We start from the raw sequence: 21,341 nt of genomic DNA on the forward strand, positions 1-21,341 counted from the left end.
ACAAGTTAAAATCTAGCTCATATCCCGATCATATCCACTCTGAACTGTCCTATAAATAATTAAAATGACCTAAAAACTCTTTCTCTTTTTCTCCCTTCTTGACTTGATGTAGGTCAGAAAAGCCATTTGAAATGTCATGTTATCACATTTTTGTGGATTAGTCTGTTGCGTCACTTTTTGAGTCTGTTCCCCACACCCAATCTCAATACTCTCAGAAGTGTTCATTTTATTGCCACCTGGTGGTAAGAATGAAGAACATGTTGTGCTTGCTGTGTCATTACTTGTCTATATTCAACTCTATCTTTTCGCTACCTCTCTGATGTTCCTGAAAGCTTATAAATCATTAATAGTAATCACTATTATTATTTTGTACTAGGTTTAATGACCAATTACTCTTGCACTGTTTGAGTAACATCTGCTGAAATTGTGTGCATTTTTTATGTTTTGCATTTTTTTTAAGAAGACTTGAGATTTTCGGTGGACAATTACCACCTTAGCAACTGCATAGCATTGCCCTGGCAACCACCCACGACACCCTAGAAGGGAGTTTGCACAAGGAAACCACTCATTTTCTATTGAAAATGTAAAAATCTTGTAGCTTCTGCAATTGTGTGAAATATGCAACTGATTTTCTCTCTGTTTTCTTGTCTTGCAGCTGAACTGGAGTTTGTTCAGATAATAATCATAATTGTGGTGATGACTGTAATGGTAGTTGTGATCATCTGTTTGCTGAACCACTATCGGCTGTCGGCCTGGGCCTTCCTCACACGCCACAGCCAAGCCCGACGACGAGAGGAGGGCATGCAGCCGGTAAGTGTGTGTGCGAGTTTTATTCTGAGTGGGTGTTCGTTTGATTCTCCAGTCACCATGTGTGTCCTGTCTGTGTGAGCTCTGAGTGGGTGTAGAGTTCCTGTTCTTTTGTTTGATCACCATGTGTGTGACTTTGTGACCATGTTCATATGGGACTCGGCAATGTGCGTGCCAGCTTCAGGGTCTTTGTGTCGGTACACCTGCACAAATGCATTATGCAGTTCCTAGGGATGGGTCAGGATGGTCGACTGGCTCCATTAGTTAGTTGACTAGTGCGTTTAATATTTTTTTTACTGTGAATTATAATCCACAGGCCTCTGTTTCCTGAGTAAAAAGTTACTGCTCTCAATATTTCATTAATAAACATGTCTTAGAGTGGACATGATGCTAAACCAACTTAATTATATAGGGTTTCTGTAAGTCTACTAATCATTCAGGCAACCCACAGACTAGTCGATTTTGGAAATATGTAGTTCTGCACATCCCTGCTTCTTCATATTAGATTTACATCCTGTAGTTGGGAACGCCAAGACGTGCTTGTCTAGACTGTAGTCCGTTTCACCTCCCAGCACGAGAGAGAGTCATAAATAGATATGAAGAAGGTGAAGATGTGATTTAGCAACAGATGCAGAGCATGAAAGGAACCGAGCTCTTAAATTCAGAAACAAGCTCATAAATTTGGAGAACAGCACATTTTCTACAACTGCATTCTTAGAGGCCACAAGATTAACCAGCAGCCCTGAATTAATAATAACTTATATTAATGTATTCTCATATTTACTGCTTGTGCATTTAGATCAAGTATTCTGATGGCTGGAGCAAATTTGGGTTTTTTTCTACCCAAACTCAAAGCTCTAATGCATCAGTTGAAGTTGATTTTATGTGTTGTCTTTAATGCATGACTCACATCAGCCCTCTCTCTTCTGTATCATATTAGGACGGCTGCGCATGGCCAACAGACAGTTTGGTGACGCAACAAGGAGCCACTGAGGTTAGTCAACTGACAAGACCTATTATTCAACAAAATATTATTTATTACTCATGTTTTACTGTCATGTTTAGGGCTGGGCAACAGAGCTAATAGCTCAATATTAAATATAAAAATCTCAATATTGTTATCCCTTTCAAAGAGTTAATATTTTTTAATATTTAATATGTATTTGCTCTGAAATGACTATATTCTTCACTAAATAAACACATTAATATTCTTTTTATTTATATACAACAGTATAACAGTGCATAGTAATAAAGAGCCATATTTACCTACATGTAATTTTTACTATTTTTACACTGCTGTTCACAAGTTTGGGGGTTTCTTTCTTTCTTTCTTTCTTTCTTTTTTTAAAGAAATTAATACTTTGCATAAAATTGATTAAAAGTGACAGTAAAGACATAACATATTTCAAAAGAATTCTATTTCAAATAAATACTGTTATTTTTAACTTTCTATTCATTAAAAATTGTGAAAAAAAATGTAAGTTAGTTAGTTCACCCAAAAATGAAAATTCTGTCATTTATTACTTTATTACCCTCATGCCGTTCCACACCCGTAAGACCTTCGTTAATCTTTGGAACACAAATTAAGATATTTTAGTTGAAATCCGAAGGCTCAGTGAGGCCTGCATAGGGAGCAATGACATTTCCTCTCTCAAGATCCATAAAGGTACTAAAAACACATCTAAATCAGTTCATGTGAGTACAGTGGTTCAATATTAATATTATAAAGCGACGAGAATATTTTTGGTGCACCAAAAAAAACAAAGTAACTACTTATTTAGTGATGGCCGATTTCAAAACACTGCTTCAGGAAGCTTCGGAGCATTATGAATCAGCGTATCGAATAGGGATGTGCACAAATATTCGAATATTCGTTCTGTAATTAATATTCGAAAAATAAAAATACTATTCGAATTTTACTATATTGCTTTGCTGGCCGTAAATACAGTGAATCCATGCTAAATCCTAAGCACTAAAACTCGCAGTTATAACTAAATGCACCAGGTGGCACTGCGGAGCGTGTTTAACAAGTTTATTTTAGTTGATCGGCACATAATATTGTCGTCTGCCTCGCAAAGTTTGGAATTACTTAGATGAAAATGATCTTACAAAATGGAATTACTTTTGATCAAATTAATTTATGAAACCGAGTTATCTTAATATCAACACCATAATGAGAAAGCACATGAAATCTAAACACCCGTCGAATGAGGAAAGACAGCTGTCCATCACTGCACTCACGACAGGTAAGTACAGCTGTAAGTTATCCCCGAGTGAGCGAAGATGATAACTTATCTGATAGCAAAGTGATTTTGAGACATATGCTTACTTTAAGTTTCGTCCAGGGATATATATTTACGAACAGAAAACAAAGTGCTACTGTTAGAAACTTAGCATACAGTTATGTATTATTATCTTTGTGTCTCTGCAACGTCTGTCAGCACGGCTCGTTTTCTCACCCGAGCATGTGGATATTATTGTTTTTCTCAACATGAACATGTGAAACAATATAAACACGATAACCATATACTGACTCGAGTGTATTATGAACGTTTTGTACAATAACTGGCGGCGCTGTCTGCTTTATTAGTGTTTTTCCCGCTCGCGCTGCTTAAGATTAAATGCTTTTCTTAATATTTTCTGTTTACACATATTGTTTAATGCTTTGAACTAAAAGAAAACCTTAAGATATAATAAGCTTGTTGTGTATATTGCCTAATCGTAAGCTTGTTCAGAAATGGTTACAAAATATTGATGAATAAAACAATAACGTCTTTCTCGTTTAACCACATTTAAATAAACTAATATTCGAATATTCGTTTTTTTACGAGCCCAAATATTCGAATACAATATTTTGGAAAAATGCCCATCCCTAGTATCAAATCATGATTCGGATTGTGTCAAACAGCCAAACTGCTGAAATCACGCTCCGAACAGCTGATTCGACACGCTGATCCATCACTATGTAAGTCACTATGGAAGGCGCACCAAAAATATTCTCGGCGCTTTATGATATTAATATTGAACCACTGTACTCGCATGAACTGATTTAGTGTTTTTAGTACCTTTATGGATCTTGAGAGAGGAAATGTCATTGCTCCCTATGCAGGCCTCACGAAGCCATCGGATTTCAACTAAAATATCGTAATTTGTGTTCCGAAGATTGACTTTCTTATTTCATTTTTGGGTGAACTAACCCTTTAAGCAGCACAACTGTTTTCAATATTGATGATAATAATAAATGTTTTTGAGCACCAAATCAGCATATTAGAATGATTTCTGAAGGATCATGTGACAATAAAGACTGGAGTAAATACTGCAAAAATTGAAAAAATTACATTTTAAAATATATTAATATAGAAAATACATATTTTAAATAGTAATAAATACTTTTGATAAAATAAATGAAGCAAAAATATGAGCAAAAACATTAAAAAAATCATGCCAACCCCAAACTTTTGACAAGTAGAGTATATTGATTTTATTAATAGTTTATTGAATAATTAATCTGGCTGCATGTTTACAAAAACATTTGTGCTTTTTTATTCTTAGGTTAAGTTCTAAAGGGTTAATGAATATTTTCTTCTCTGTGTTCAGGTGATGTATGGGCCACGGAGCGGAGATCGCTTCAACCCACCTTCATTTATGCAAAGGGACCGATTCAGCCGCTTCCAGCCCACCTACCCATACCTGCAGCAGGACATCCACTTGCCACCCACCATCTGCCTGTCAGATGGTGAGGAGCTGCCGCCCTACAAGGGCCCTTGTACCCTGCAGCTCAGAGACCCTGAGCAGCAGCTCGAGCTCAGCCGCGCGTCCGTACGCGCGCCCCCCAACCGGACCATTTTCGACAGCGACCTGATAGACGTTTATGTGCACGGAGGCGGGCCACGACCCCCAAGCAGCAACTCTGGCAAGAGTGCCTCGAACTCGCACGTGGAGGGGCCGCCACCCACCTATAGCGAGGTGATGGGTCAGACGTGCCCAGGCTCCGCCTCCTTCCTGCACCAGCACAGCAATAACGCACCACCCTCCAACCAGAGGACAGCCAGTCGCTCCCCCCAGCCTGGCGCAAGCACAACCCTGTTCGTCAAGGTTAAGGATAGCCGGCGAGACAAACCCGTGTGACTAGGAGGCATGGAGAGGGCAGTAGAGAGTGCGTGCCGTCACCTGTGCTCTCTGGTACTTCCTCCTGGACCTAAAGGGGAGTGGCTTCACTGTTAGACCACTCCCCTTGCACAATTTGAATTGAAAATTGAGGAACCAAGCTTACAAAGTTTATTTTTTTGTATTTTTTGTTTCATTTTGCTAGAACTTCGGGGCCTTGTATGGATGTTTGGGCTCCTTGGCTAAATCTCTTTGTTTGTTTGGTTTTGTATGCTTTCCTGTATTTAAAGAACACGTGTGTTGGCACAGATTGTTTGCGTGAGAGACCACATAGGTCATAGGATTGAACAATTTTCTATTCGTTTGTGTGCATTTGTGCACAAAAACTGTTCATAACCAATCAAAATCCAAATTGAGTGCCATGATAAAATCTTAAATCTTGGGGATGTGACTCACAACAACAACAACAACAACAACAACAAATGTCTTTATGTTGCACTTATTCTTTAAAGAGTAGAAACAGCGACCCTTAGTTTTTATATGTCAGTCTGTCACCGGTCTTTGATGGTTCCTGGGAGTTATTTCTTTCCTTTTTATGTTTTTCGTTTTCCTGAAATGGAGATGTAGAACTCTGATCCAGCCTAAAATCTCCATAAATGAACTGCATCATGGCACTTATTTAAAGAAAAAAGGGGTTTAACAAGCTGTTCAAATTCCAGTTCACTTTTTCCACTGACCAAGTGAGAGATATTGGCATGGATATCTGCAGATGGAAGTTACGACACATACGCCACTTTCATCCTGTCGAGTAGCACTTTAAACTTACGTCACTTCAGCATTGTCATGGGGTCCAATGGAAGGGAATCATGGGAACTGTAGTCTTATGCACATCCTGTCCCCTTCTGAATGAGTGTGTCATATCTCATAATGTTTGTTTTCCACAAAAAAAAAAAAAAGCATGCGTATAGTTTTTTCCAGTTATCCATACTATACTTTAGTTCACAATCATATATGGATCTCATATTTTATCCCTTATTTTCATCTCCTGGAATGCCGTTTTATTCCAAGGCAGCACAGGAACACACTTTTGTCTGTTATTTGTCTGTTTATTCAACACCAGTATTTATTCTTTTATCTGTTCTGAGATTTCATCCAAACAAAACGTGTACCAATCATGACGAGGTACATCCCGCTTTTTTCTTTCCTTATTTTTTGAAGTTGTATTCAATCATCACCACATGGCACACATTTGGAATGCTTTCAGACATGTTGATTGTGTTTTTGATCACATCTGAGCTTTGTAAACCATCAGTCTTTGGCCTTCCCTTAAAAAAAGTACCATAGAAAACCTATTTATTAACTAGCTATTTATTAAAGTGACCAGTTCGAAAGGATATTTAGTCAAAGTTGGGTGGGAAAGCCACTTTCTCCCCCCCCCCCCGAAATAGGCTTTTATACAACCTTCTTTCCCCTTAAATACCAAGATTCTACTATCGCCCATCCGCTTTGGCTCCGAAACAGCCTCCTGTCATAGGCTCCGCTTCTGTCACTCATTCTGACTGCGCAGTTTGAGTTCGTACTGTATTGCTGCTGCTGCTGCTATGCGCTGCTACTGCTACTGCTGCTGTTGTTCGTTCGGTATGTAGGCCTATGTCCGCTTCCCCATTAGTTTATATTTGCTTACCAACCGAGACATAGATGTTTGTGCTCTGTTTTTGTTTTCTTCGTTAACATTAGTGCATTTCCGCTGTCATAGTCGTGCTAGGAAAACCAATCCAAATGTATTTTTTACGTTTGCAGCCGAGAGGTTTGCATGTTACTATTTACATGAGCAAATTCGGTGCCTAACAGTCATGTTTAAGCAGACATAGAAACCCACTTGCACTCAAAAGTCCCCACCTTTGTTGTGCCTCACTTCCTATGGTGCTTCTTTCAGTAGTCGGACTCTGTTTATTTGTACGGTGCTGTATATAACTTGAATATATTATGCACATATCCTACCCAATGGGTAGAAAACCACAAGAAAGCATTGTTAATACTGTAATATAATGTATAGATAATATTAAAAAGAAAACTTTAACACGGTGGCATCAAGTTTTGTGAATGCCTTCAATTGTGCTTTGTCTTTTTTGTAAAACAGAGTAAAGTTTGCAAAGAGAAACGCTACAGTGTGGTCACAGAAATACAAAAAGACTTCTTATATTTTTTTCCTATACAGTAAATGCAAATCTGTTATGTGATGAAACAAATATTCTGATTATAAGGCAGTTATATAAAGGATAACTAGCTGCTGCTTTTGTAACTTCCAGAGAAAGAATTATAAATGCCAGCGCTTGTCATTTTATTTATTGAAATTTATTTTGTGACTGCTAGCTGTTTGGACGTGTAATGACCACGCTCGACCGATCGCAGAAAATAACTCGGCATGACGTAACTGTACCGTAGTTATCGAAACGAACGGAACATATCGCCGACTTTTGGGCTCCCACGAGTCCTTTTCTCTGACCCGGGAGAAGGTTTAGTGGTTCATATCATATAGCAGCTCAGGGTGAGGCTTTATTGGATCGGTGGGACATCCGTGGGAAACGGTTACCGTTTTGTTCTTTTTTTATGCACATAATCGAGTTGTGTGGTATATAAAAGAGCATCAAATGCATACATGAGGAAAATCCAGCCCATAGCTGATTGTTACTGCATGTTCATGTTGTCATTTTCCTCGGCATAGCAGTCTCGTTCCGAGCTCTCCGCACCAAAAGGCTCCTCCGCCTCTCCAGAAACACTTGGTGTTCCCTGTACGCGCTTGAATGAACGAATAAACGAGTGAATGACTGACTGACGACTTGTGTGGCTGACTTCAGCATCTAGTTCCATGGATCTGGAACTCCGACGAAACCACAGCAATGTTCATCATTGGCCTTGAGCGAGATCACATCACAGGACTGTATGACATATTGTGGACTACGAACCTTTTTTGTTTTGTTTTTTTACAAGAAAAAAAAAAAAAAAACAGTTAAGTGAGCAAGGAACACTGCTGTCCTTACGCCTTTTTATTTTTATTGTTCTATTTAATTGTGATGTCAGCGGTTTTCAGTTTGAGGTCTGTTAATTGCAATACTTTTACAGGAAAAAGGTGACTAAAACGATTAAAAAAAATCATAAAAAATAAACACACGGAAAAAACAATAAAACTATTGCTCAAAGATACTGTTGTAGTCCCTCATGAAACGATTCCACGCTTGTTCTTTCGCTGTCATCAAATGGCTAGAGAGAGCAATTAAAGTTGAGGAAAAGAACCAGAGAATCAGTCTCTTTTGTGCTTTGTGTTTGTCACTCCATTATGCTAGTACTTTTCTTAAAAGGTGAAAAAGTCAAAGGTTAATTCCCACAATAATAATAATAATGATAAAAGAAAAGATTCAGATTTGAATTTTTTTATGAACTAATATATTTTTTGAATGTATCATATTTATTTATTTATTTTTAGCTATGAATCAGAGTGACATTTTTAGAAGAGCATGTATGATATTTTTAAAAGTAGCTTGTTCCTAGAAACCTTGTACTGTTTTGAAAACAACTGAGCTGTAATAGTAAAAATAGCTTTAATATCAGTCACTTCTCAACAAGCAGCAAATGTGAATGACAGTTAGCCAGCTTGCCTATAACTTGCAGGAATATCAATGCACGGTTGAAATCACAATCTAAGAACATTACATCTTTTCAGTCCTGACTTCAATGTTTGTCAACACAGAAGGCTGTGGATCTTCCCATAGGTTTTTAGGATAGCCGTTTTCAATTTATGAATTGCTTGAAGAAACGTTCACAATATACTTAAACTATGATGTGCTCATTTTTTTACACTTTTGTCAGCTTCACATACATTTTCTAAATTTACTTGTAAAAAGTTAATTTTGTACCAAATTTTGAAATGTTTGCCAAAAGAAAACAAAAATGCTAAGACTAGCCCAGAGAAAATGTGCAACCAAGGCAGGTTGCTTCCTGTTGAGATCTTACAATTTGACTTAGACAATCACTTATACAGTATATACGTACAGTGTTGGGGGTAATGCATTACAAGTAACAAGTTACATAATCAGATTACTTGTTTCAAGTAACTTGTAAAGTAACACATTACTTTTAAATTTACAATAAAATATCTGTTACTTTTTCAAATAAGTAATGCAAGTTACTTTGTGTTCCCTTATATAGACTGACAGCTCTTCTGTCTCCATGTTGAGAGAAATCGAGAGTAAGTGCAGAGGCGTGGTGTGTAAACATGACGGTTATTGTAGTTCTAAATGTGCGCATTTACTCTCACTTGCACAAAAACAGAGTCAGTATTCCTCAAAATGAATAAAAACAATGAAATGCAGAGCCAGAATACCTGCAATAATTAAAAGCATTGAATTAAACAAATATACTTTATGTATTTAATCTTACTTTAGTAACCAATGTGTTTGCTGCTGACCTTCGATGATCAAATTCAAACATACTAATAAGCAAAAATGACTTTAGATAAACATCACATTTGTGATCACCCTGAAGCTTATTCATTTCACTTTTGGTGTGAAAGGGCCTTTACATTTGCTAAAAATATAACTTTTGTTATTTAAAGGTGCCCTCGAATGAAAAATTGAATTTATCATGGCATTGTTAAATAACAAGAGTTCAGTACATGGAAATGACATAGTGAGTCTCAAACTCCATTGTTTCCTCCTTTTTATATAAATCTCATTTGTTTAAAAGACCTCCGAAGAACAGGCGAATCTCAACATAACTGTTACGTAACAGTATTTGCATATGCCAGCCCACGTTTCCAACATTATAAAAGGCATTAGACAAGGGCAGCCAGTATTAACGTCTGGATGTGCACAACCAAATCATCAGACTAGGTAAGCAAGCAAGAACAATAGCGAAAAATGGCAGATGGAGCAATAATAACTGACATGATCCATGATAACATGATATTTTTAGTGATATTTGTAAACTTTCTAAATGTTTCGTTAGCATGTTGCTAATGTACTGTTAAATGTGGTTAAAGTTACCATCGGTTATTACTGTATTCACGGAGACAAGAGAGCCGTCGCTATTTTCATTTTTAAACACTTGCAGTCTGTATAATGCATAAACACAACTTCATTCTTTATAAATCTCTCCAACAGAGTAGCATTCGCCGTTAGCCACGGAACACTATCAAACTCATTCAAAATCAGAAGTAAACAATATAACAGTATACAATACTCACATAATCCGACGCATGCATGCCGCATGCATGACGAACACTTTGTAAAGATCCATTTTAGGGTTATATTAGCTGTGTAAACTTTGTTAAGGCACTGTTCAAGGCAAGCACGAGCTCTGTGGGCGTGGACCACGGGATTTAAAGGGGCCGCAGCATAAAATCAGCGCGTTTATAATGATGCCCCAAAATAGGCAGTTAAAAAAATTAATAAAAAAAAAATCTATGGGGTATTTTGATCTGAAACTTCACAGACACATTAGACTTATATTACATCTTTTAAAAACATAATCTAGGGCACCTTTAAAAAAACAAGCAAGCCCAGCTCAGGTGAGAAAAAATAACGCAAGTAAAAGCATTACTTTCCATAAAAAGTAACTAAGTAATGCAATTAATGACTTTTTTAGGAAGTAACACAATCTTGTGATGCATTAGGAACTTTCCAAAACACACTATCTTTATATAAATAAACAAATTAAATGTGTCCATATGTGTGCTAGAAAAGGGCTTGTAGCAGCGATCGCCAACAATCTGCAAAATTTAATTGAATACAAAAAAAAAGTGTGTATGAAACAGCTCTGGTAATAAACTTCAAGCATCCACGCTAAAAACTGTAAGTATAGTGGACCAATGGATCAAAAAAAGAAGAAAAAAATAATACTGCACCTTTAAATTTCAATCAGTTTACAATAATTCTAATATCACTGGTGATCATTAAACATCATGAGTAAGAAATGTTCATTTCAGTGATGTATCCAATGTGCATACTAAAAATACCTTTCAAAACTCTTCAATTTTTAAGCCAAACATCTTCATGATTCCATCTGAAATAAGATGAGACATTGTTTATCATTTTTATTGTTACTGTTGACAGCCAGGTGGAACATCCTTCAACAGACAGAAGGCTTTGCAATCCAATCAAACCTAAACAGCCCTAGTGCTTCACCAGCAGAGACATTTGCTGTGGAATAATCAGTTCAATTATTAAACTTCATCAGTTACTAAGCAAAATTAAAGCAAAAAAAAAAAAAGGATTTTGAGAAATATGTGACTACCAACTGAAAATGAGGTTGCATAAATTAAACACATGAATATGGCAGGAACATACTGAATTCGAAATAGGACATAAAGAATGTTGATGATCTGCAGAATGACCGTCAGGACAATTTGTGATTATTTTTCTGCATTTCTATTTCCCATATTATAAGCAACGGTATAAGCTGTATTACATCTTAACGTACATTTACAGCTTTATGACAAACACTGTTTTGCATAATATCTAAAGTTACAATCAATATTCAAGATTTTACAACATGACTACATCATTCTTAGTAACTTGTGTGACAATTCAGACAGCTGTTTTGAATCCATAATTTAAATATGAACATATGCAAGAATCGAAAGAGCCAGTGCTATGTTGTTAGGGAACTAACAGTATTATAAATATGATATTGGGCACATTATACCAGCTGTTCTCTTTAGAAAACACACTCTCATTCGTTAAAAGGTACTTCAAGTTAAGTCCAACGTCTTTCAGTAGACTTTGTGTGCTGTGATGTTTTATATCCAGAAACTATGGTCAATTTATGAATTATAATACCGCCACATCTTGTGATAGTTTAGCCTATTACTGTACGTGAACAGTGAGTGTAGAGCTTACAGCCTACATTATATTTTAAATATGCTTTCCTTAAAGTGTATTATATTGTTTAATAACGTGAATCTTCATGACATTATGGGGAGATAAAGTCACTTCGTGACCTTTCGTAAGTGTATAAACCTATTCCTTTTTCTTTCGGAAAGACACTTTGTCTTTGGTTTCTTGAAGTTTTTCAGTGAACTTGTCTTTCGTTTCCTCCATTCTCTCGGAAAAACGATCCTTGGTCTCCTCCATTTTCCCAGAGATCCTCTCTTTGGTCTCCTCCATCTTCTCCTGGAGGTATTCCTTCACAGGCGGAGGGGTGGACATGTAGCCGTGCTTCCTCAGGTACTTCACGGACAGTGATGTTCCTCCTAGAGTCACCGTGTACCTCGCAGGTGTGGCGATCTTCAGGAAATCAAGAAAATTAAACCAGCGTCACATTAACTTGCACGAAAAGGAACTGAAAAGAAGTTTGTTCATGTAGTGAGTGACTCTCACAAAGTTTGAGGTCAATGACATTCTAATTCATTCAATTCAGATGAGCTGCCATGTAGGTGAAATAATTGTGTCTGAAAATACGTCATTCATTTAATTTTACGAGATACAAATTCTCCAGGAAAACTGAACCTAAATTGTCTTGATTTTGACTGAATCTCTGTGATATTTATCGGTCTTGAAGTCCTATAGCTGAATGGAAAGTTTGAAACAAATTTATTTACAATTAATTTCTTGGTAAATTATATTATTTAAACAATTAATTTATTAAAAAAATAACTTAGCCCACCTTGTACATGGCATATGCTGTCAGTGCATAGCCACTCTGAGAGTTCTCCAGGAGTTTCACAACCTTGTCAGGAAACCCAACATACTCAAGAAAGGGCACCAAATTCACTCCTCTACAGGAGAAAAAAGAGAGAGAGAGAGAGAGAGAAAAAAAACTTTTTGAATTTGAAGATCAAGGTAAATTATACTTAATTTTTCTTCTGGGAAATGCAAGAATCTTCTGTTGCTTCTGTACTAAATCTTCATCCTGTTCAAAAGTTTTCACCCCCCAGCTCTTAATGCATCGTGTTTCCTTCTGGAGCATCAGTGAATATTTGAACCTTTTTTAATAGTTGTGTTTGAGTCCCTCAGTTGTCAGCAGTGTGAAAAAATGGATCTCAAAATCATTCAGTCACTGCTGGAAAGGGTTCAAATATGCAAAAGATGCTTAAAAACTGAAAAATCTGCAGGACCTGGAGGAATTTTCTGAAGAACAGAGCTCAGTTTAACTGCTCAGGACAAACAAGAGACTCATGAACAACCATCACAAAACAAAAAAACAGTCGTGGATCATCCAGGTAACCACACACAGTATTGAGAATCAATGGTTCACATACTTATGAATGGGGTTATTTTAATAAATTCAGCTTTTTTTTTTCTTGTCGACTATATATAAAAACATCTTTTATGTAAAATATCTTATTCAGGACAGTACTAAATAAAAAAAATAACATGCATTTTGCATGATCTCTCTTATTTTGTTAAAATTATTCACATTTCCACAGATTCTGTATAGTTTTTTCCACAGATATACAGTACAGTCCAAAAGTTTGGAACCACTAATATTTTTAATGTTTTTAAAAGAAGTTTCATCTGCTCACCAAGGCTACATTTATTTAATTAAAAATACAGTAAAAAACAGTAATATTGTGAAATATTATTACAATTTAAAATAACTGTTTTCTATTTTATATATTTCACAAAGTAATTTATTCCTGTGATGGCAAAGCTGAATTTTCAGCATCATTACTCCAGTCTTCAGTGTCACATGATCCTTCAGAAATCATTCTAATATGCTGATCTGCTGCTCAAGAAACATTTAATGTGTACAATTGTACAAAATATTTGTGTACAATATTTTTTTTCAGGATTATTTGATGAATAGAAAGTTCAAAAGAACAGTGTTTATCTGAAATCTAATCTTTTGTAACATTATAAATGTCTTTACTGCCACTTTTGATTGATTTAATCCATCCTTGTTGAATAAAAGTATTCATTTCTTTAATTTATTTTCAAAAAAATAAAAATAAAAATTCTTACTGACCCCAAACTTTTGAACGGTAGTGTATAATGCTACAGAAGCTTTGTATTTCAGATAAATGCTGTTCTTTTGAACTTTCTATTCATCAAGGAATCCTGAAAAAAAAAAAGTACACAACTGTTTTCAACATTGAAAATAATCATAAATGTTTATTGAGCAGCAAATCAGCATATTAGAATGATTTCTGAAGGATCATAACGATGGAGTAACGATGCTGAAAATTCAGCTTTGCATCACAGGAATAAATTACTTTGTCACATATATTTAAATAGAAAACAGTTATTTTAAATTGTAATAATATTTCACAATATGACTGTTTTTACTGTATTTTTAATTAAATAAATGTAGCATTGGTGAGCAGACGAAACTTCTTTTAAAAACATTAAAAATCTTAGTGGTTCCAAACTTTTGGACTGTACTGTATATATATTTTTACATTTTCTTAAAAGGATTCACCCTAAAATGTATATTATATTTATGTTACTCACTCACAACAGATGATGGACCCCAATGACTTTCATAGTATGGAAAAAAATAACATCGACTGTTTGGTTACCATGTTCTTTGAAATATCTTCTTTGTGTTCAGCAGAAGAAAGAAATTCATTCAGGTTTGGAACAACTTGAGGGTGAGTAAATTATGACAGAATTTTCATTTTTGGGTGAACTATCCCTTTAATTAAAAACTTAAAACACTTAACATAAGAATCAAATGTCTAAGCAGCTAAAACATGTAATTGTGAAGATTGGTGGGGAACATATGACAAGGCAAACAGATAACTCAGAGCTTCCTGAAGAGTGAGGTCATGGTGAATGAAATAGCCCATATTCAAGCATCCATTACCACCTCCCACATTTCTGAAATGTCTAGACAGTGGTGACCCACATTCAGCCAGATGTATTGCAGAGTAAACATTCCATTGTGCCATTTACCTCAATCCAGCACGCACCATACAGATAGAATGACCAAGCAAAAAGAAAATTACCTATCTATCTAACCCCACAGACACCTGGTTAACAGTTTACTGCCTGAGAACAGACTTTTACAATGTATGACAAATTCTGACAGACATTCCTTATTTATCAGGTTGTTTAGTCAGAACTTAAAAGCTTTATGTTGTGCTTCTTGTAGGATATTAGTCGTATTTCTTTTATATTTCTTTGGCTTTAATAAATATGATCAACAACACACTGATATATTAGGCAGGCCGTTATTAAAGGATTAGTTCACTTTAAAATGAAAATTACCCCAAGCTTTACTCACCCTAAAGCCATCCTAGGTTTATGACTTTCTTCTTTCTGATGGACAGAATCGGAGTTATATTAAAGGGTTATTCACCCAAAAATGAAATTTCTGTCATTAAGTACTCACCCTCATGTCATCCCAAACCCATAAGACCTTTGTTTGTCTTTAGAACACAAATTAAGATATTTTTGAAGAAATCCACAACGTAGGCAGCAACGTCATTGCACATTTTAAGGTCTAGAAAGACATCGATAAAATAGTGTAAAATAATCTGATACCCTCGGATTTCATCAAAAATATCTTAATTTGTGTTCCGAAGACAAACAAAGGTCTTACGGGTGTGGAACAACATGAGGGTGAGTACTTTATGACAGAAATTTTATTTTTGGGTGAACCAACCCTTTAATAAATATCCAAGCTTTATAATAGCAATGAATGGGACCAATGAGTATGAAGCTGAATAAAGTGCATCCATCCATCATAAACATACTTCACACAGCTCCAGGGGGTTAAAAGGGGACTCAGTGATATTTAAAATCCACTGTTTGGAAGTTAGTCGGGCTGAGTCCAACAACAAACATCTAACCAATCAGCATCAGCGGGCGTATGATGGTCGAGGAGTGAGAACGAGCAAGAGGGAGATTTGAAAATAAGAAGAAAACTGCAGAACGAGAAATGGGACACAATACAAAACAGCTCAAAAGAATATCACGGGAACGAAGGTTTATGCCTGGGCAAGTGCTTTAGGACCCGGTTATATTAGAAAAGCTTTCCAGCACTGGAGAGAGCTAAGAGGGATGGCCTGAAAACTGCTTTGATCCCGCTTATCATGTGAGTAAAACGGTTTTTCTGGAGCTGCTGTGCTGTTGGCGACTACGAACACTTTGTATGTTTATTTTTTGTGCTTCCTTGTCGTTCGTTCATCAACTGCGCTTTATTTTTCGTGAAACATTTTGTTGCATGTCAGCTTTGATAAACAGACATCCACTCACATTGTGTGTGTAACAGCGGCCAGATAGTGAGAGTTCTGCAGTTAAACCACTACACACTGACGACAGCTAGAGAATGAGGTGTTTAGCGTCATTGGTAGTGCATTCGCCTCGCATGCCAGCAGCGATCAGGCAGTGGTTCGAGTCTGACTCGGAGCAAGGTGGTTAGAATTGGAGTGTGAGTTTTGGAGGTGATGCGATGAAGAGAGGGGTGGGTTTGTTTGGGTTGATTTAAAGGTGCCCTAGAACGTCTTTTTAAAAGATGTAATATAAGTCTAAGGTGTCCCCTGAATGTGTCTGTGAAGTTTCAGCTCAAAATACCCCATAGATTTTTTTTTATTCATTTTTTTAACTGCCTATTTTGGGGCATCATTAACTATGCACCGATATATAGGTTGCGGCCCCTTTAATTCTCGTGCTCCCCCGCCCCCGGAGCTCGCGCTTGCCTTGAACAGCATAAACAGTTCACACAGCTAACATAACCCTCAAAATGGATCTTTACAAAGTGTTCGTCATGCAGCATGTCTAATCGCGTAAGTATTGTATTTATTTGGATGTTTACATTTGATTCTGAATGAGTTTGATAGTGCTCTGTGGCTAAAGCTAACATTACACACTGTTGGAGAGATTTATAAAGAATGAAGTTGTGTTTATGAATTATACAGACTGCAAGTGTTTAAAAATGAAAATAGCGAAGACTCTCTTGTCTCCGTGAATACAGTAAGAAACGATGGTAACTTTAACCACATTTAACAGTACATTAGCAACATGCTAATGAAACATTTAGAAAGACAGTTTACAAATATCACTAAAAATATCATGTTATCATGGATCATGTCAGTTATTATCGCTCCATCTGCCATTTTTCGCTATTGTTCTTGCTTGCTTACCTACTCTGATGATTCTGCTGTGCACATCCAGACGTTCTGCCCTTGTCTAATGGCTTGAACATGAGCTGGCATTTGCAAATATTGGGGGCGTACATATTAATGATCCCGACTGTTACGTAACAGTCGGTGTTATGTTGAGATTGGCCTGTTCTTCGGAGGTCTTTTAAACAAATGAGATTAATATAAGAAGGAGGAAACAATGGAGTTTGAAACTCAGTGTATGTCTTTTCCATGTACTGAACTCTTGTTATTCAACTATGCCAAGGTAAATTCAATATTTAATTCTAGGGCACCTTTAAAATATCAACAACATCCAACAGTGTAATTCAAATACCACTTACTGCATCTTTAATAAAGGCCTTCTAAAGCGAAGCGATGCATTTGTGTAAGAAAAATATCCATATTTAAAACGTTATAAAGTAAGTTGAATACGGAAGGCGTAGATCTTTCTTGAGCTTCATACTCATTGGTCCTGTTCCCTGCCATTATAAAGCTTGGATGCATCAGAATATTTATTAATGTAACTCAGATTGTGTTCATCAGAAAGAAGAAAGTCATATATACCTAGGATGGTTTGAGAGTGAATAAAGCTTGGGGTAATTTTCATTTTAAAGTGAACTAATCCTTTAATATGCTGCCATTTTTAAAATAATATTTATCTATAAATATTGTATACATATTTCATCATATCACATTCATCACATACTAAAAATTTAATTTTATTATACTTTTTTATTAACATTATTTTTTTATTAAAATGTTATACATTTAAAATAGTTGGTCATCAGCGGTCACTGGCCATACTCTCTACAAATTTAGGTTTGCACGATTTATCAAAATAAAAGCGAAATCACAAAATGCCTTAGTGTGATTCTCAAATCATGAAGGCCATTATTTAAATAAATATATGTGTTGCGTAATTCATAGTGAAGAGCAGCACTGTGTTCATTTACACGTGAACAGCTCATGATCCAGTGTTTTCAGCGTCTCAGAGCAGCTCAGTTCTCAGTAAATGTTGCCTCACAAGACTTTTAACATTTACGTACGCAACATGTGCCAACCATCTTCCCATACTTAAAATGAGAAGTGCTTATCAAAAAAAGAGAAGCATTAGGCTCCCTTCGGTTTCAAAATAAAAGTTTGATGTTTTAACATTTGAAAATGAGAACAGACAGACATAAATATTAGTATTCTAATTTTACAGTTGTAATTTAAAATAAAATTATTATATATATTATCATATATATTTATTATTTTGTTTTATTTAGGTGTTTTTCCTATTTTTATTTGGTAATTTTTATAATAGTTATTTCAATAATTATATAATAATTATCATCATTATAATAGCTTTTATTATAATAATTATTATTACAATAGTTAGTGGTCTTTGACTAACAGGTTATTATTGTGTAGTAACTCTGATACTCCATCTTAGCCTCTGACCTAAATTTACATAACTGTAATACTTACTTCATTGCAGCATAGTAAAATGTACCGAACCACACTGTAGACGTCAACAGGTGCACAGGGATCATGACTTTGCCATACTGCTTAAAGGTTTTCTTGAATCTCTGAATGAGGCCGATGGATTTATCCTGCAGAGGGTCTGGGTCATCCTGCCCTGGAGCTGAGTTTACCAGATGATCTCTGCTGGTGTCCTTCTGAGAGGCCGGAGAGCAGAGCGCACTGGAGCTGCTGAGCCATCGTGGGCTGGAGCTCAGCTGTTTCCAGCACCGCCGGGTCGGGGGATCCAGTCTCTGTGCGGTCCGGCTACAGGACGGAGGACCAATCTGCAGCAGGGCAGCAGGCCTGAAGACTCTAGCACACACAAACCGCTGCATCGCAAAACAAGCTTCTTCTCCCAAGGGTCTGTCAGCATAAAAACAAGCAGACAGTCTGACAGGGGCCTGACTGTGGGCGCAAGACAATGGCTTAATACATCTCAGAAAAATGCAAAGTAAAGAACTCTAGACTGATAAAACATATTCATAAAGGATCTCCTATCCACCTTATTTTTCAGGTAAGAGCTAGTGGGGACATTTGTAATTTTAATGTGTCTGGCTTTCGGTGTCATTCGCCTCCATATTTATTTTTAGCTGTACAGCTTGTTATACTGCTTGATATTGCAAACTGGCATTTCTTACCATATTTTTTTTAATGTATTGTCTTAATTATAAAAAAAACGCTGGTTTGTAGCACAAACAGTTTACTGCATTTTGAAATTCTTCTTGTTATTTCCCTATAGCAGCTAATAAAGTTTCACAGAAAACACCTTACTTCTGAGTTGAAAAATAAGGTGGATAATATAAATAAATGGTCAGTAGTACTAAAGATGCACAATATACAGTGGGGAGCAAAAGTCTGAGACCACATTGACACTATTTGATTTTATAATTATTTTATTTAAACCCAGAAATGTGTTTTAAGGATTTAAAAAAAACAACAAAAAAACAAGAAAATTATAAATTTTTAATTCAATTATTTAAAATAAATAAATAAATAAATAAATTAAATTAATTAAAGATTCTGTACTCTTTCTGGGACTCGTATGAGCAAATCTGAGACAGTCCATTAAAGCTTAAGCTAGGGCTGCACAATTATTAATCGCGATTAATCGTGTGCAAAATAAAAGTCTGTGTTTACGTAATATATGTAAAATAATTATGTATATATAAATACACACACATACATGTAAATATTTAAGAAAAATTTTATATATATTATATATATATATATATATATATATATATATATTTATTTATTTATACATGCATATATTTCTTAAAGATATACATGTATGTGTGTGTATTTATATATAAAAAAATATTATACACATAACACACACATATATTACGTAAACACAGACTTTTATTTTGCACACGATTAATAATTGTGCAGCCCTATCTTAAGAGGCTCTTTGAACAATTTTAAATCATTCTGGATCACATGATCATCATAAGGTTTTGTTTTTATAAGCTTGAGTGCTGCTGTCATTAAAAAACAAAGACATTCTAAAACTTATATTATTTTTTTAATTCAGCTTTCACACAAACTGTAATTTAAAAATGTTTATAGCCTACATTTTTTTATTACAAAATTTAAAATAGAGGCGTTTGAACTAGTTGTCACATTTTAGACCCCACTGCATCTGTGACCTCGGCATCTGCCATAATTTACTTTTATTAATTTTTTGGTATTACACTGTTATTGAAAGCACATATATTTACTTGCATAATGTGTATTAATAGATTACTAAATATGTGTCCATAATTTGTACTACATATTACAATGTGTTGACGCCAGACTTCATTTGAAGCATGCTATTTCACTTATTCCTTTTTTGAAAACAGACATATCCTGTAGAATAATAATTATCATAGGGTATCATATCAATTTGACGTGGATTAATTTTTAATTTATTGAAGAAACACAATCCATACAGTTAGGCTACAATAACAATACAGAAATTTGAAATGCTAGGGGGGATATAAATAAAATTATAAGAATACGTTAAAAAGTGTACATACTTGCAAAGTTCGAATAGCTTTTTGTTTCTTCGAGGGTAACATAGAGTCAATATAATATTTCACTTCAATTTTAAATGCTATAAAACATGTTTTTTACCTGAAAATGTACATTTATGGATATGAAATTTGGCCATTAAAATAAATTAAAAAAAATAAGTGCAAGTCTGTTTATCTTTGGAGTTTACAATAATGCCTAAAAGAACATCTTTCCACTGTAAAATAAAATTATGAATTACTTTCTTTACCTTCAATATCCCATCGATAATGACGTCACTGGTGCTGGAACAGCTGAAAACATTAAGGAAAACTTAAGCTGCTGCACGTGCTCAATCACATTCAGAAAGAAACTCTCTGGAAATAATCACAGACTAACCTCCTAAAAAATCGTATTTAAAACTCAGATCTTTTGGTATAACTTCACATGTGTGAAGTATACTACGATAGTCACCAAACGTGAGTCAGCTAGCTTTGCTAAGGGATGTCTACTGTCTGATCTGCTAAACTAATTAAAGTTTCACTCGTCCTTCTGTCTAAACATACAGAAACGATCATCGGAAATATGTACAGCTACATACATAAGTGACTAAACCCGGCATGATGTGATTTCGCCACCACAGACACATGTTATTCATGTCCCTTCTGTCATTCACAGTACCCCTCAGAAGACGCAGCAACATTACACATGGTGACTGCGCTCGCACTGTGTTGTAGGAAATGTAGTACAGTCGTACTGTGGAGCCATTTTCAATGGAACAATGACTCTCTCTTGAACTACATTTCCCAGAATGCACGACAACGTCGCGAATGATTGGTGG

General features: G+C 35.6%; 2 protein-coding genes across 8 annotated transcripts in view; one reads left to right on the forward strand and one right to left on the reverse strand.

Moving 5' to 3' along the window:
* The window catches only part of ldlrad4a (low density lipoprotein receptor class A domain containing 4a), a 103,110-nt gene extending 94,903 nt beyond the window's left edge, over positions 1 to 8,207 (forward strand). For all 4 annotated transcript variants that reach the window (XM_048201920.1, XM_048201923.1, XM_048201921.1 and 1 more), the window contains 3 exons: positions 656 to 810; positions 1,748 to 1,801; positions 4,405 to 8,207. In XM_048201920.1, the coding sequence (XP_048057877.1) occupies positions 656 to 810; positions 1,748 to 1,801; positions 4,405 to 4,935 (740 nt within the window). In that variant the 3' untranslated portion in view covers positions 4,936 to 8,207. The remainder of the gene's footprint in view (positions 1 to 655; positions 811 to 1,747; positions 1,802 to 4,404) is intronic.
* Positions 8,208 to 10,990: 2,783 nt separating this feature from the next.
* Positions 10,991 to 21,240, reverse strand: fam210aa (family with sequence similarity 210 member Aa). Of its 4 annotated transcripts, none has more exons than XM_048201928.1 (5): positions 21,102 to 21,240; positions 20,772 to 20,814; positions 18,470 to 18,910; positions 12,577 to 12,688; positions 10,991 to 12,197 (listed from the first exon to the last, which is right to left on the reverse strand). In XM_048201928.1, the coding sequence occupies exons 3-5, from the start codon at positions 18,838 to 18,840 to the stop codon at positions 11,931 to 11,933; spliced, it is 750 nt and encodes a 249-aa protein (XP_048057885.1). In that variant the 5' UTR covers positions 18,841 to 18,910; positions 20,772 to 20,814; positions 21,102 to 21,240; the 3' UTR covers positions 10,991 to 11,930. The 4 variants fall into 4 exon arrangements, with proteins under 4 accessions (XP_048057885.1, XP_048057881.1, XP_048057883.1 ...); XM_048201924.1 differs by having other exon boundaries at positions 18,470 to 18,868; positions 21,102 to 21,239; XM_048201926.1 differs by having other exon boundaries at positions 18,470 to 18,868; positions 20,900 to 21,210.
* Between the last annotated feature and the right edge of the window lie 101 nt (positions 21,241 to 21,341).

The sequence above is a fragment of the Megalobrama amblycephala genome, linkage group LG9 (assembly GCF_018812025.1).
Source record: "Megalobrama amblycephala isolate DHTTF-2021 linkage group LG9, ASM1881202v1, whole genome shotgun sequence".
NCBI lineage: Eukaryota > Metazoa > Chordata > Actinopteri > Cypriniformes > Xenocyprididae > Megalobrama > Megalobrama amblycephala.

Excerpts from the sequence above, each read along its gene's own strand:
- fam210aa (XM_048201928.1), bottom strand. The coding sequence starts at position 18,840 with ATGCAGCGGTTTGTGTGTGCTAGAGTCTTCAGGCCTGCTGCCCTGCTG. Across the intron at positions 12,689-18,469 it reads TTTTACTATGCTGCAATGAA|AGGAGTGAATTTGGTGCCCT; the intron begins GTAAGTATTACA and ends TTTCTCCTGTAG. Across the intron at positions 12,198-12,576 it reads CAGCATATGCCATGTACAAG|ATCGCCACACCTGCGAGGTA; the intron begins GTGGGCTAAGTT and ends GATTTCCTGAAG.